General features: G+C 40.8%; 1 protein-coding gene across 1 annotated transcript in view; it reads left to right on the forward strand.

Annotated features, from left to right (window-relative positions):
- Positions 1-17,089, forward strand: part of GABBR2 (gamma-aminobutyric acid type B receptor subunit 2) — an 861,105-nt gene that overhangs the window by 543,236 nt on the left and 300,780 nt on the right. Inside the window, exon 6 of the mRNA XM_069084611.1 lies at positions 4,424-4,624. Coding sequence (XP_068940712.1) covers positions 4,424-4,624 — 201 coding nt within the window. The remainder of the gene's footprint in view (positions 1-4,423; positions 4,625-17,089) is intronic.

The raw sequence follows: 17,089 nt of genomic DNA on the forward strand, positions 1-17,089 counted from the left end.
TTTACCTTGTTCAGGGGAAAAGGTCAGCACCCCGAACTTCAAAGTACACAGACAGAATTATCACAACAGAAACAGATCAAGTAGACAGCTTTCCAAACTGTCCAGCCATTACATCCATACCCAGTCAACATCTGGGTTTCAACATCTGGGCTTTTCAAAGCCAGGGGGGCTCTGGACAATGGCTTCCCAGAATACAGATCAAATCACAGAACACTTCTCAAAGTGAGCCCCCAGAACAAAGCTACACATCAGGGCTTATATAGCCTTCTCCTGGCTCAGAGAATGTAACAACCTTTTGGACCCACTGGCCAATCAAAAAGTATCTATGGAAAAACAAGCCTCCCACCCCAGGCTTCAGGTGCACTTTAGCCTAGGGGCAGGGAAGATCTTCCAAATTTGCATTCCCATTACATAGGGGTAATCAGAAGCATATACTTTTGAGGAGGGACAGAGTCAAAGGAAAGAATAGAATGGTGGGGGGGGGGGGTAGGATAGGGTGGAGGGAAGTATAGTTTGCCCATCACAACATGACTGTTATGGAAGTATTTTGCATGACTACACATGTATAAACTACCGTGTTTCCCCAATAATAAAACACTGTCTTATTATTTTTTTTTGGACTGAAAAACACCAGAGGGCTTATTTTCAGGGGAGGGCTTATTTTAATGAACATTGACAGCAATTTTAATAAACAGGTAAATGTGAACAAAAAAAATGCACCTTTATTCAATAAGCAAATCACTGGGGAAGAACAGGATGACGCGCTCACTGCTGCAGCTCTGATTGGATGCAACTAGGAGCGCGGCGTGCATTTCACGGGGTGGGGGGGGAAGGTGCATACAGAGGGTACCGTAATGTAGCGTGTAGCACAGAGGATCACCTTCACTACAGTAGCAATCTCAATAGGGCTTATTTTCGGGGGAGGGCTTATTTTAGAGGAATCTTACACAGTAAGGGGAGGGCTTATTTTCGGGATAGGTCTTATTATCGGGGAAACACGATATATCAAATTGCTTGACTGCCAGTGAGGGTGGGTGGGGAGGGAGGGAGAGAATGTGAAACTCAAAAGTTCTAAAAACAAATGTTAAAAATTGTTTTTACATGCAACTGGGAAATAAGATATACAGTCAATAGGGTATAGAAATCTATCTTGCCCTACAGGAAAATAGAAGGCAAGGGGATAAGAAAATGGGGGGATGGTGATAGAAGAGAGGGCAGATTGGAAGAAGGGGTAATTAGAATGCACGCTATCTTGGTGTGGGGCAAGGGGAGAGATGCAAAAATTTAGAACTCAAAATCTTGTGGAAGTGACTGTTGAAAACAAAAAATAAATAATCTTAAAAGTGCAGTATAACTGTGAGTTGCTATCATCTTCATCATCCTCATTGCACTACATTCATGTGTCAAGGAAAACTGGGATTCCTCTAACCCCAAATTATACTCAGTGCAATGACCAATGACAAGTCCAGAGGACTCATGGTGAACCATGCTGCTTACCTCCAGATAGAGAGGTGATCAACTCAGAGTATAGACTGAAGAACTATTGTTGAAAGAGAAGAAGAAACATATTTTTGCTTACTGTCTGTGTTGTAATGGATTTGTGTTTCTTATTTTCTTGGGGAAACAGGGAGAGGTAAAAGAAAATGAAGATCTAAAAATATTTTTAAATAAAAAAGAGTTATAGTTGACACCTATAGTCATGGCCCAGGACTTTGGAGTGAAGCGCTGGACAAGAGCTGAGGAGTCCCCAAAGGTCTCATGGATAAGGTACTCTGGGGAATTAGGAGAGAAGGTACAGGTCCTCCAGGGCAATTCCTAGGCTTAGGTCATTCCTGGTCATTGATTTTTTTGGGGTTTTTTATGTTCTTTCCTTGGCCCCAGAGAACTCAGCCTAGGATTGGACTATCTGCTTTCCTTTCTACTGTCATCACCTGTTGCTTCTGACCAAGATTTCCCTCCCCCCGACCATTCAAACCAGAACACAGCAGCTCTCAGCTTCTCTCTTTCCCTTCTTTCCTGAAGCAAACATGTACGGTCCCAGAGATTTGTTTACTGATGCTAACAATAGGAAAACTGATAGGAAATAAAAATATTCTCCCTCTTCATTTTCTAGGCAAAGAAAAAAAGGCTTGCATAATTCATAAATAATGAATCTTTGGGCACATAAAGGACTGGAAAAAGATTCACTAAAATATGCATTGCAGAGGAAAACCAGACCCAGGGTATTCTAGTTATTAAGCTACAGAAGGTGAGACTCTAGAGCAAAGTACAGGGAAGGATTGATGAGATGGGCTGAATGCTGCTGCCACCAGAAAGAAAGCTTGGACCCACTATCCCAGCTATAGTGTGAACTGAAGAGCAAAGATTTTAAGCCATCCCAGAAAACCAAGGAGGAAAGAAAGAGAAGAGGAAAAGCTTAAAAAAAAATAAAAAAAAAAAAAAACGAGAGACTGAAGGAGAGAGGGAGGGTTCAATCTTATGCCATTGCCCTGGGACAGCTAGCAAGTTCTCCGCTACCTTTCATATGTCAGTGATATATGTAAATTAGGGATTACATATATCCAAATATTTGTACAAAGTTTTTCATGAGATGGAGTGTTAGCTGGAATGCATTGGAGCCAGCTCATATGAGCTCTTGTTCAGTTGATTGTTGAATTTTCAATGTGAGCATTCACACCTCAGAAATCAACAAATGCTACAAAGCAAGGCTTGATTGATTGTATTGTTGATTTCAAGATTTAAGAAAATGATGCAGGAAATGTTAGTGATGCAAGTTAAACTTAAAAGTGTGTCATGCTTACTTTTCGTGGAGAGGAGGAACAGCAAACTGCTTGTTGGACATTTTCCAGCACACCCCGAGTTATACGTACATAGAGTAGAAGTGTGTATATTCATATATGTACATGTGTAGAGGCAGCAGGGCATAATCAATCCCCATGTAAGTGATTAATTCTTCACCTTTTAGAAACTAGATTTCAAGTTAGATGTTCTGTTCTAGATTCAATATGGATCTGGTAAGGTAAGGAGATTTTGTTTACATCACTAAGAGAAAGATTGAAAACCTACATCTGAAATATATATATGTATTTTAAATTTATTTTATTTTTAATTTATGGAATAAAACAAGCATTTCTATAATTATATACAGTATAATTAATATATTATATGTTAATTATATAATATTATATTATATATTAATATGATATAATATAATTAATACAATATATACAGTATAATTAATATATTGGTTATATCATATATTAATATATTATATGATATGTAATATTAATATTGTATACTATATAATTAATATAATATATACAGTATAATTTAAAAGATTATTACACATGAAACTGCAAACCTACTATGTACAATTTATTATTCTTTATAAATATATAACAAAGTTATCATGTAAATTTCTTTTTTTTTCTTCCTTCCCCCTGCCCATCCTAGAGACAGCCACCATTAGGCACAAATAGGTATATAGCAGTGTATATGTATGTATATATATATATACACACACATACACATATAATTATTCTATACATCTATTTGTCAGCTTTTTCTCTAGATGCCTTTAGCATCTTTCTTCATGTGTCCTTTATAATTAATTGGGGTATTTATAATAGTCAAAATAACTTATTCATTCAAGGTCCTTCTTAAAACGATATTTTCTTTTTTGTTTTGTTTTGCATTTTTTCTTTCTCGTGGTTTTTCCCATTCATTATAATTTTTCTATGCAACATGATTAATGTGAAAATGTATTTAATAAGAATGTATTGTAGAGCCCATATTAGATTGCATGCTGTTTTAGGGAGAGAGAGGAGAGAGAAGGGGAAGAGAGAGGAAGAAAATTTAAAACTTATGGAAGTGAATGTTGAAAACTAAAAAAAAAAAATTGGAAAAAATTTTAAAAAGAAATTAGAACATTCTTTTAATGACTCCAAACTTCTCCAGAAATAAAAGTCTTTCTTTTTAAAACCAAAACAAAAAAAACAAAACATTGCTGTTGTAGTATACAACGTTCTCCTGGTTCTGTTCATTTTATTCTTCATTATCTCATGCAAGTCTTTCCATATTTTTTCTAAGATCATTGAGCTTATCATTTCTTATAGCACAGTAGTATTCCATAGCAATCATATACTAGAGCTTTTTCAGTAATTCCCCAATTGATAGGTATACCTGCAATTTCCTACAATATTTTTAAAGTGTAATTTTTCTTCCTGAGTTAAAAAAAATTTTTTTGAAATAATAGTGGCAAAAATTAAAGGGAAATTGGGGATTATGTTAGTAAAACATCTAGGTGGTTTTCCTCTAAATAGTGGGATGCCAATATGAATTATGTAGAGAATAAAATAAAATGTTTTTTTTGACAGTGGAATGTCCAACGATATTTTGACTTTTAAAACTCTTCGCTCTGTAGGCATATCATGAAAACATGTTCGGCAGCAAGTATCAGTGGATCATTCCTGGCTGGTACGAGCCCTCCTGGTGGGAAATGGCACATTCTGAAGGCAATCCGTCCCCCTGTCTCAGCAAAAATCTCCTGGCGGCCATGGAAGGTTACATTGGAGTGGATTTTGAGCCCCTCAGTTCAAAAGAGATCAAGACCATTTCAGGAAGGGTTGGTATCTTTGTCGTTCTAAATTTCAGCTGCTGGACATCTCATTTTCTTGTTTGTAAATATTATCACATATGTTTATGTGAGGACACTAACCGTTGAAGTGAAGTTATTGATTCCATTGCTGCTCAGAAGTATGTTTGATGTTCATCTACTTAACATTCATGAAATATTTTGGAAACCAACTACAAGTTATTGTAACCTTATTTGTAACCTTGAAAGGTTTTGACTCAATGGACCTTCATCCAGTGGGCTTTGTGGAACCTAGGAAATCAATGTGGGGATGTAGGCATAGCTCATATAATGTCAGTAGTCAACAAACATTTACTAACTACCAACTATGTACCAGGCTCTATGCTAATAATGTCCTTATTTGGTTTCACTGATTTCAGAACATCATAGTTTTAGAGTAAACAATGTCACCAGGGATCATATTAGGTCCATAGGAAAATTCCAGGGCAGAGTTGAGGCAGACACATGAAAGGCACCTAACTGTGGAGATACATTGTAGGAAGTTGAGCAGATACCAGGCAGGAACTGAGCTTGGCTGCTCTCAGGAAACTGACCTAACATTGTTTCACTGAGATAGGAGGTGAGGAGTAAGGGGAAGGATTGCAGAGAATCACCGTAGTAGAAAATGGTTATAACATCTTAATATTATTGCAAAATCACTATCGGCTGTTGGCATTACATTAGATGGAGTAGACCTGTATGTCCCATACGCATCTGAAACTCAGCACGTCCAACTCAAAACATCCCCCAAAACCCACCCATCCTTCAGACTTCCCTTTTACTGTCAAAGGCATCATTATCCATCTGACATCCAGGTTGTCATCACCAGCATCACTCTCAGCGCTTCACTTTCATCCCACATATCCAGTCAGTTGCCAAATTTTGTCATTTCTTTCTCCATATCTCTAGCATACATCCCTTTCTATCCACCACCCTTTTCCAGGGCCTTCGATAGCTTCCTAAATGATGTCCCTGCCCTGTTTCTCCCCACTCCAATACACCCTCTACACACCTACCAGTGATTTTCCTGAAGAGCAGGTCTGATCATGTCACTCCCTATTCAATAACCTCCAATGATTCCTTATCACTTCTAGGATCAATTACAAGCTAAACCCTTCACAACCTAGCCCTTTCCTATCTTTCCTTTCCCTTTTTTTAAGTACATGTAACTTACACAAACTCACCAGTCCATCAGTACAGGCTTCCTTGCTGTTCTTCACATACAATAGTTCGTATCTTGTTTCCTTTGCAATGGTGTCCTTCGTTCCTAGAATTTTCTCCCTTCTCACCTCATCACCTTTGCAGTCCCTACTTTCCTTCAAGACTCAACTCAAACACTACCTTCTGCACTTCCTTCCAGCTGCTAATGTCTCTCCCTCTAAGGTTATCTACCACCTACTCTCTATGTGTTTTGTATATATCTATTTATGTATATGTTATCTCCCTCACCAAATGCAGTCTCCTGGAGCGCAGGGACTGTTTTTACTTTTTCTTTGTATTCCCAGTCCTTGCCAAGGCACCTAGCACAAGGTAAACTCCGAACAAAGGCTTACTGATTGATTACCAGTTGACACAATCATTGAACGCTGAGGCAATGTGGTATAATGCCTTTGCATAATCCATTGGATTATGACCTAAAAAACTTGAGTTCTAGTCCTGTCCCTTTCATTAACACATTTCTGATTTCAGGGCATCACTTAATCTCATTTCTCAGTGATCTCATGGATTTGTTGTGATGATCAGGTTTAATGTGTGTATAGGAAAGTACCTGGCTTGTAGCAGATGTTCAATAAATGTTTGTGGAATGGAAGATGATCTGAAAAGTATCTAAGGCTTAAACATATACAAGATAAAACCAGCCTGATGTAAGGGGGAAAGGTCTAGTTTTGGAGCCAGAGGAACTGGCAGGAAGTCCTTGTTCTGTCATTTATTACCCATATGACCTTGGCTGAATCATTTACCTCTTTAAGCTTCAGGTTCTTCATCCGTAGAAGAAAGAGATTGAACTAAATAGCCTTTAAGTCCCCTTTTGGCTATAAATAGGTGATTCTGAGAGAGAGAGAGAGAGAGAGAGAGAGAGAGAGAGATGGTAATTTTACAGAAGACATTGTTCCTTTAAAAAAAAATATGTCCAATTATCTATTTTAGTGTAAACCTTTTAGGCTTCCTAACTACTACCAGAGACTTATTCATAGTAGAGAGCTGGTTTTGGAGGGAGGAAAACCTGGGTTCAAGTCCCAGCTCTGATGTATAGTGGCTGTGTGACCCTGGACAAGTCACTTAACTTCTCCCACAATGCTCTGGACTAGTGGTGTTAAACTCAAATAGAAATGGGGGGGGGGGGTGCCCACTAAACCATATAAGCTTCCCTCCTAGCATCATATTGTCTTAGAAAACCACATACTGATATTGTCCGTGTTCTATTGTATTTTTATTTTGTTAAATATTTCCCAATTACGCTTTACTCTGGAGGCTTGGGAATATTGTGGACAGCATTCAACCTGTTGGCTACATGTTTGGCACTTCTGGTCTAGACAACTCTCTAAGATTATAAATGTGAGGGAACATACCAGTCTTTGTTGTTAGCAGTTTTCTCAACTGATATAACATTTCTCCCTAACCTTGAATATTGCATCATGCTTCTGTTAGCTGTGTGACTCTGGGCAGGGCACTCTCAGCTTGAGTTTCCTCATCTGTAAAATAAGGGGGTGGGGTGTGTCTCTAAGGTCCTTCCATCTCTAAATGAGTAATGAACATTCAACCACCGGGCTCTGTGGAACCCAGGAAATCAGTGTGGAAATGTGAGTATAGCTCATAGAATGTCAATAGTGAATAGTTGCTAAACATTTAGTAAGCACCTACTATGTGTCAGGCACTGTACTAACAGAGTCCTTAATTTGTTCCACGTTTCGGTAAAATGAGGGGATTGGACTTGGTGGTCGCAGAGGTCCCTTCCCTCTGTGAATCTATGTTCTTAGGTCCTGGGTTCAAATCCTAGCTCTGTCACTTTCTTTGTGAGCTTGGCAATTTCCTGTGCCTCAGTTTCCTTATCTGTAAAATGAAGGGGCTCCCTATACAAATTAAATCACAGGTCCAAGCCCTGTCCTTGTTGTTTTTCTGTCATTTCAGTCACGTTCGACTCTCCGTGACCCCATGTGGGTTTTTCTGGGCAAAGATACTGGAGGGAGTTGCCATTTCTTTCTCCAGCCCATTTTACAGATGAGGAAACTGAGGCAAACAGGGTGAAGTGACTGTAAGCTAGTGAGTGCCTGAGACCAGATTTGAACTCAAGAAGATGAGTCTTCCTGAGTCTAGGCCCAGCACTCTACCTATCCTCACTCCATCCTATGATTTACATTATATTTAGTTTCCCTTTTCAGTATGGATCTGTAGTGATAATATTTGTATGACCACAGTTCCTCTGCCCTGACCCTGATGCCCTGTGCTCACAAGTAGGACCTTTTCATGAACGGGGAACCACAAGGTTTATGTTCCCCTTCCCTGAAGCTATGGGGAACCCTGGGCCTACTGCCCACAGCCCTTGGGGATGTCCCAGAATTACAGAAGTGTAGTGAGAACTCAGCTAAGCTTAGCCCTTCAAAAATCCTTCTGAGATGAGATAACCACACTCTGTGTCCAAGCCCATGAAGGTGGGAGGGAGAAACCTCGTTGGAGATTTCCTCAGAGCATCTGCCGTCTCTTTCACCAGCCAATCAATGAGCATCTAGTGCACTTTTAACATGTGCCAGGCCTAGCCGGGATGGAGCGAGGCAATCCCAGAGTATCTGTAGCTGTTTGCACCAAGCCCCGTATTTTCACACTTCTTTCTTGCCCTTTCACTGAAATACCAAAGTAATTTGGGACAGGGAGGGTGTGTATGTGTGCATGAAGGCAAGCGGCCTAAAGTACTTCTGGCTAATGTATACACAGGTATGTACCATTGCTTCGGCATAGCAGCTAAATTTTTAGAGTGCTTTAAAGTTTATAAAGAGCTTCAACAAATATCTCGTTTTATCCTCACAACAATCCTGGGAGGTGGGTGCTGTGGTTATCCCCATTTTACAGATGAGGAAACTGAGGCTGGGGGAGGTTAAGTGACTTGTCCAAGGTCACACAGCTAGTGTCTGAGGTTGGATGTCAATCCTGAATCCAAGGGCAGCATTCTAATCCACTATGCAGTCCAAGTCTGCTCTGGTCTGCCCAACCTCAGCAGCATTTCTCATAACATAGCAGCTGTTCCATTGCCCTCCAGAGCAGGGGATTGCACTCACTGCTTTATCATTATGCCCTGTTACATTGCTGTCACACTAAAATACTACCCAGTAATGACGGTTACAGGTGACAGAACAATTCACTGTTAATTAATAGATTGATTGATTGATTGATCTGTTCGTTATGGCTACCTCCAAAATGGTCTCCTGCAGACTCTTCTCCATAGCAGGAAAACAAAGCTATCTGACTGATTGGTTTCTGTGCTGTCAGTGGACCCAGAACATGCTCTCTAAAAGAATTGTCCACCCCTTATTGCTACAGTTTTCAGGAAAGATTTGATGCTGAGATTTGGACTTGGATTAGTTCATAAAATCATAGGCTTAAAATTAGGAGGGGCCTCAGAGGTTATCTTGTCCAATGTCCTCATGTTACAGATAAAGAAACCAAGGTACAGGGAGGTTTGTACCTTGCCCCAGGTCACAAAGGTAGAAAGTGGCAGAACTGGGCTTTCCATGAAATAAGAATATAGACTTAGAGGTAGAAGGGACCTTAGAGACCACTGAGTCCAGCTCTCTCATTTTACATTTGAGGAAACTGAGGCTGGGGGTGCCTTCCCCAGGGTCACACAGCTAGTAAGAGCATGTCGAGATTTTGATCTTAGATATCCCTGACTCCAAGCCCAACAAAGCCAGCATCATTGACGCTGCACCATCCTGCTCAACCCTTTACCTTTCTCCCACCATCTTGTTTGGTCATTCAAATCTCAAAATCACAGATTTCTCGATGCGTCTTCCATTTTTTAGGTCTGGCTAATTCCTTAAGCTCCCCTTTCAGTAAATTGTTAATGACATTTTTGTTTTCTTGTTTTGCTTTTGGGGGGGAGGGGGGAAGGCAGGGCAATTGGGGTTAAGTGACTTGCCCAAGGTGACTAGGCTAGTAAGTATTAAGTATCTGAGGCCAGATTTGAACTCAGATTTGATCTTCCTGACCCCAGGGCTGGTGCTCTATTCATTGTGCCACCTAGCCACCTCGTTAATGATATTCTTTCAAGTTCTACTATTGACTTCAAAGAAAGCCTAGACCAGGGTGGCCAGCTTATGTCATGTAATGGAGTCAGGAGTCATGAGGACCTGAGTTCAAATCTAGGCTTACATACTTATTAACTATGTGACCCTGGACAAGTCATGTAACCCTGTTTGCCTCCGGTTTCTTATCTGAATGGAGAAATGAACTGGAGAAGGAAATAGCAAACCACACAATTATCTTTGCCAAGAAAACCCCAACTAAGGTCACAAAGATTCAGACACAACTAAACAACAGCAGCAAAACTTGCCGTGGCAGCCTAATAAAAGCAGTAGAGGATTTAGAGTAGGAACCCAGGCTCTGGGTCCTCCTAGGCCTCAGCTTCTTCCTCTATAAAAGAAGGCAGTTAGACTAGAAAATATCCAGGGCTTCTTTACACGTTAAATTTTAGGAATTTGTTTCCATTTTTCAGAAATTACTTAAGGTTTAAATTCTGGTTTTGTTTTATTTTCCATTTGGAGCATTTAATGTAATGACCAGAATTCTCCCATAGAGTTATATAGAGCTATAGAATAAATTCCAGTCTTAAGAGTCTATTGATACTATCATGGAGCTATAATAAAAGCACAATTTTCAATAAAATGATTGCTTTTGATAATTTTGCAATGTTCCATGGCAAGACATTACTGAAACGCTGCATTGTGCTGGATTCAGCATCACTGAACTTAATGATGGAAAATAAATGTGGGCCGTGCAAGCTTATGAATGACCCACCTATAGAGAGAAATAGTTACAGTCGCCCAGTTCCCAATCGTTGCCCAGATCCAACACCAAAACTTCTGTTGTCATTAGAGCAAACCTTAAAGTACTACATAACTGCTACCGTGTTTCCCCGATAATAAGACACTGTCATTATTTTTTTTGGACAGAAAAACACCAGAGGGCTTATTTTCAGGGGGGGGCTTATTTTAATGAACATTGACAGCAATTTTAATAAACAGGTAAATGTGAACAAAAAAATGTACCTTTATTCAATAATGAATTCAATAAAGAACAGGATGACGCTCTCACTGCTGCAGCTCTGATTGGATGCAGCTCGGAGCGCGGCGTGCGTTTCACCCAGGGGGAGGGGGACGGGGGGACGGTGCATACAGAGGGTACCGTAATGTAGCGTGTAGTGCAGGGGATCACCTTCACTACAGTAGCAATCTCAATAGGGCTTATTTTCGGGGGAGGGCTTATTTTAGGGATAGGTCTTATTATCGGGGAAACACGGTAGTTATTGTTATCCCTGGCTCAGTGGATAAAGGGCTGGGCCTGGAGTCTAGCTGTGTGACCCAGGACAAGTCATTTAACCCTGTTTGCCTCAGTTTCCTCATCTGTAAAATGAGCTGAAGAAGGAAATTACAAACCACACCAGTATCTTGGCCAAGAAAACCCCATGGACATTGTCACAGTGTCACAAAGTTGGATACAACTGAACAGTAACAACAATCATTATTATTGATTGATTGATTATTAAAGCCAGCGTAAGCTCTTAGGGAATCGACAGATCCAGAAATGGATGATACATAAAATCTACGAAAAGCAAAAATAGTCCACGGTATCTGACTTTAGGGACAGGTCCCCAGGTTAAAATAGCAACTCTCCATCTCCCACCAATCTACCCGCCAAAAGAAAAAAAAAGTGGGGGATGGGTGATTATTTCCCTATACTTTCTGAATATTTTCAGAACTACAGATATATCTGGGGGTGATCATTCCTTTGCAACTTAGTATAAATTAACAGAATTAGCTTTATTCCAGCCTAATACGTAACTGAAATCAGTTTTACTGACAGAATGGGAATTTTGCTGGGGGATGGGAGAGTGGGGCGGGGGGTGGATAGAGGTAGAGCTCTCTGGAATATGCAACACTTTGGTGATTCAGGTAGGCCCAGGCACGGTGCCGAAATGCAGGATTTAGGAGTATATGGGGCCCTGATGGGCCTGGTTGTTATTTGTCCATCTTTTTTAAAGAGGACCATGACATCAGGAAGGCGATGCCATCACTTACAAGTGAATTGGATTTAAGTGAGGCAGGGCCATGCAAGGTCACCAGCCTCACTATCTCCTCTGGAGCCATCTGGGTCCAGTGGCCAGATACAGATCAGGATGACTGGAGATGGCCCTCAGAGGCCTGGGAAAGGGAAATCAAGCACTGAGGAAAGAGAGATGGGTAGGGAGCCAATGTTAAATTCTAGTTTTTTTGAAAACTGCCAACAAGAGGAAGAGATTTATTTTGCTATTCTTCCTCTCTTCAATTCACTTCTGATCATATTCTAATCTCAGAACCCAAAACTCAGGTAAGAACTACTATGTCTGGGCCTTAGTTTTTTTTAAGTGAGGCCTGGGAATCTTGTTCAGTTGTTTTTAGTCAAGTCCAAATCTTTATGACCCCATAGGGAGCTTTGTTGGCAAAGATTCTGGAGTGGTTTACCATTTCCTTCTCCAACTCATTTTACAGATGAGGAAACTGAGGCAAACAGGATTAAGTGACTTGCCCAGGGTCACACAGCTAGTTAGGTGCCAAGGCTACATTTGAACTTGGGAAGATGAGTCTTCCTGACTCCAGGCCTGGTGCTCTGTGCACTATGGTGCCACCTGGTGGCCAGGGACCCTAGCCACCATTTTCCTGAATTCTATTCAATGTGTTTTGTGTTCTAAATACACCACCAACCGCTGAAACTTGGAGATACGATTCATTTTTACGTGGGAATTGCCTGTCCAATTTCTATGTCAGAAACCTTAAACATTTTGTAAGAAACTAGACATTTTTAAAGGATAAGTAATTATTTTAGGATCATAGAGCATGCCCTAAATCAGATGTATCCAAGAACCCATGGACTGAAACACTCTGACTAGAGCCCAAATCAGATCCAAATGGAATTGAAAAATATTTAACACAATAAAATAATATAAAACACAGATAATATTACCTTTTAAAGACAATTTTAAGTCATTTTAAATCAATGTGTGGGACTGCAGGGATACTTATGTATGGATAAGTGGCCCCTCATTTCTACTTGTGTTTGACACCACTACCCTAAATAATGCCAGAGAGGGAGGGAGGCAGAGACGGAAAGAAAGGGAGAATGAGAGACACAGTTAGGTGGTACAGTGCACAGAGTGCTGGGCCTGGAGTCAGGTAGACTCATGTTTGTAAGTTCAAATCCAGCCTTCAGACACTTACTAGCTGTGTGACCCTGGGCAAGTCACTTAACCCTGTTTGCCTCAGTTTCCTCATCTGTAAAATAAGCCAGAGAAGGAAATGGTAAATCACTCCAATATCTCTACCAAGAAAACCCCAGATGAGGTCACAGTCAGACACAACAACTGATAAGACTCTGAGATAGGATTTAAACTCATGTTTTCCTTGACTCCAAGCTCAGTGCTCTATCCTCTTCACCACCTATAGAGTGTTAGATTGGGGTTAATGGTCAAAATTCTAGCCTTACACACACAAAAGACAAAGAATGAGAGATGGAGAGAGGCAGAGAAATGAAAGAATGTGGGGGAAGAGAGAGAGAGCAAGAAAGACAGAGAGCGCAAGAGAGAGAGAGAGAGAGAGACAGAGCAAGAGAGAGAGAGAGACAGAGACAGAGAGAGAGACAGAGAGAGAGAGAGAGAGAGAGAGAGAGAGAGAGAGAGAGAGAGAGAGAGAGAGAGAGAGAGAGAGAGATGTGCTATCTGGCCATCATGTAACCTGAATTTTTTTCCCCCCAAGCTTGATCTACCACAAAACACCTTCATAATTCTTACTCTATACTGACATGAGAATTTATATCACTGTATAGTTGATCTAATCAATAGCCCATTTGAAGAAAACTTACAACTGGAAAACTGTGTAGGTAGGAGTCACAAAGAAACATTTTGGTTCAGTGTAAGGAAAAATGTGCTGAGAGTTTAAAGTTTTCTTAAAGTAGAATGGGCTACTTTAGAAGATGGATTGCAGCTTGGTCAGTCAACAATCATTTATTAAGCACCTACTATTGGCTAGTCATTGGGGCTTCTCTGGGCATGTCTGGTTCTAACACGGAGGTGCCCTTGAGGAGCTTTTGGAGCATGTCAAGATCATCAATCCAAAGAATCTACCCACACCCACATGGCCTACCATGATGCAGTGGCCTCCATGTTAGACAAACTGGGCGTGATCAAAGGCTTCGTCAAAGCCAACTGGGCATGCCTAGATGAGCCAGGGTTATACTTCATGCCGGGTATACAAAGAAAAAGTGAAAAACAGTCTCTGCCATCACTGTAGTTAGAGTCTAATGGGGAGACGATGTGCAAATAACTAGGCACATAAGATATACGCAGCCTAAACGGAAGGCAATCTCAAAATGAAGGTCCTTGGGCAACGGGGGCAGAAAAGGTGGGGGTGGGCAGCAGGGAGGCCAGGAATCAAGAAAGATCTCCTAGGAAAGGTAGGATTTGAGCTAAATCTTGAAGAAAGTCAGAAAAGGAGAGGGTAAGGAAGTAAAAAAAAAGGAGGTAAGGAAGAATTCCAGCTACGACAGAGAGTACATGAAAAGGCGAGGAGTCAGGAGACAGAGCTTCATATGTAGGGAACAGCATGATTGCTCAGCTTAGCTATTAGGACTATGTTGTGATTATGATGATTATGCTTATTATCAATCAGCATCATCATTATTATTTCCACTATACCAAAGGTAAATGCTTAAGATCCTGTAGAGTGCTGAAAGAGGATCCTTTCTTTTCCAATACATTCACCCTTGGGAGAAATATTAAGGTAGTTTCATTTTGCCTAAAAGTTTGTCTAGAAGTAGCCACTGTAGGGATTTTTTTGTGCAGAATCACAAAATTTTTAGAGGGGAAAGAGACCTCAATGGTCATCTAGTCCAATCCACAACTGAAAAAGAATCCCTAATAATAATAGAAATTTCTATAGCATCATAAGGTTTGCAAAGGGCTTTTTCTATGTTATCTCAAAACAACCCCCTGAGGTAGAAGTTATTATTATCTCCACTTTTCAAATTAGGAAACTGAGGCTGATAGAGTTTAAGTGACCTTCACACAACTAGCAGGATTTTTTTTTTCCTTTTCGGAGGTAATTGAGATGAGGTGATTTGGCCAGGTGATATAGCTATTGAGTATCCAAAGCTGGATTTGAACTCAGATCCTCCTGGGCTGGTGTTTTATCCACTACTCCACCTAGCTACCCCACAACTATCAGGATTTAAACCCAGTGCTTCACGGTTCCATACCCAGGCATTACTGACTATACTGTCTCCCTCCTCACCTGCACCCCTTGGCTTCCTTCAGGATTAAACTCAAATTTTACCTTCTGTAGGAGGCCTTTCCTCATTCCCCACCCCTCACAAACCCTACCCCCTGCTAGTGACAGACTAACATTTCTCCAGCTCCTTAGTGTTTTCAAAGTTTTACATAAATTATCTCATTTGGTCCTTATAACAACCCTGTTGAAGTAGATGTTATCACCATCTCCATTTTATGGGAGGAAACTGAAACTGATAAAAGTTCATTGTTTATCCGGGGTCACACTGTTAGGTGGTGCAATGGATGGGCCTGAGTTCAAACCCAACCTCAGGCACTCACTAGCTTTGTGACCCTGTGTCACTTCACCCTGTTTGCCTAAGTTTCCTTATGTGTAAAATGAGCTGGAGAAGGAAATGGCAAACCACTCCAGAATATTTGCTAAGAAAACCCTAAATGGGGTCACAAAGAGTCAGACACAACTGAATGGCAACAGCTGGTGAGACTGAGACAGAATTCAAACTTGTGTTATCCCTGACTCCAAGACCAGTACTCTAGCCCTTACACCACCTAAGAGTGTTAGATTGGGAGTTAAAGGTGAAAATTCTGGCCTAATAGACATGATCTTGGGCAAGTCACTTCTCTCTGGGTCTCAGTTTCCTTCTCTGTAAAGTGAGGTTGGACTAAATTACCTGTAAGGTAAGTCTTATCCTCTGACCATCTCAGCTCTCTTCCTTGTGGCCTAATATAACAAGACTGCTTTTGTTATGGAGAAGAAGGAAGAGCTGTCCTAAAGGGCCCTTACATCCATTCACCCAGCAGCTACAGCACCTGCCGAATCAACCAGAAAGCTTACCAGCAGTCATGGGGAAAAGAAGTATTTGTTGTTTTATGTCAGGAGAAATATGAGTGGCCCCGATCTAAGCAAAGACAGCATCAAACTGTGTTTGGGGAATTAAATCTAAAGCCAAGACAGCTAACATGCTGAGTGAAACAAATGAAAAACCCCAAGAGACAGAGTTTAATTAATTAATAATTTAATTAATAATCATTTTATTAATTAGGCTAGCTGGCAATCAATAAATGGATGGGCAGTGGTTTCTGTCTGTAACCAAAGACCCCAAGGGAGGCTCAGAAACACCTTAAATCGTGTGCCTTCTAACGGAATTCCCCTGACGAGGGAGACTCCGTCCTGATTGGTGGACATTTAATGAGGGGTGGGCTAGAAGTTTTCAGCTCCTCCTGCTGAGAACGTGGCTTAATCTTGAGGCTCCGCAGCCTCCACCAATCTGGGCAAGGGGAGCACATCTCCACCCAAACCACTGCGGTTGGTTCTCTCTTTCCTGAGCTGGGTCACCCTAAATTCTAATGCAGGGTACAAGGACAGGAGTCCCTTTCCCCAGGGTAAGAACTCAACCAGACTAGATTCTGTTTATATTCTAAACGCAAATTAATTCTCCTAGTTGGGTGGGGTTCTGCCCGGGATTTAAGAGAGTATTTCTAGAGAGCTAAGGGTAATCTCAATCACCTTCTTCATGTACTTTAACGAGAACTGAACCTTAATGAGGAAACTAAGGAGAAAAACATGGATCCTAATTTAATAATTGGTCATTAATATAATAGCATAATAATTTCCCTTAGTAGATCAAGTCAAAAGCCTATTTTTCACTGACACATGGAAAAATGGAAAGAGCTCTGGATTTGGTATGGGGGGTCCTGGGTTCAAATCCTGACTCTGCTACTTACTACGTGTGTGACTTTAGGCAAGTCTGTTAAACTCTGGCCCTCTTTCCTCATCTATAAAATGAAAACCTTGAATTCGGCAGCCTCTAAGCTCCCTTCCAACTCAAAATTTATGAAATCCCATAGAAATTCCCCCTTTGAAATCCCACCTTCCATAGGATCCCTTTCCCAATTCACCTTAATCTTAGTGACTTTGCTCTAAGACT

The sequence above is a fragment of the Petaurus breviceps genome, unplaced genomic scaffold, assembly GCF_028583685.1.
Source record: "Petaurus breviceps papuanus isolate PSGF00001 unplaced genomic scaffold, PetGlider_PUasm1.0 175, whole genome shotgun sequence".
NCBI classification, from domain to species: domain Eukaryota; kingdom Metazoa; phylum Chordata; class Mammalia; order Diprotodontia; family Petauridae; genus Petaurus; species Petaurus breviceps.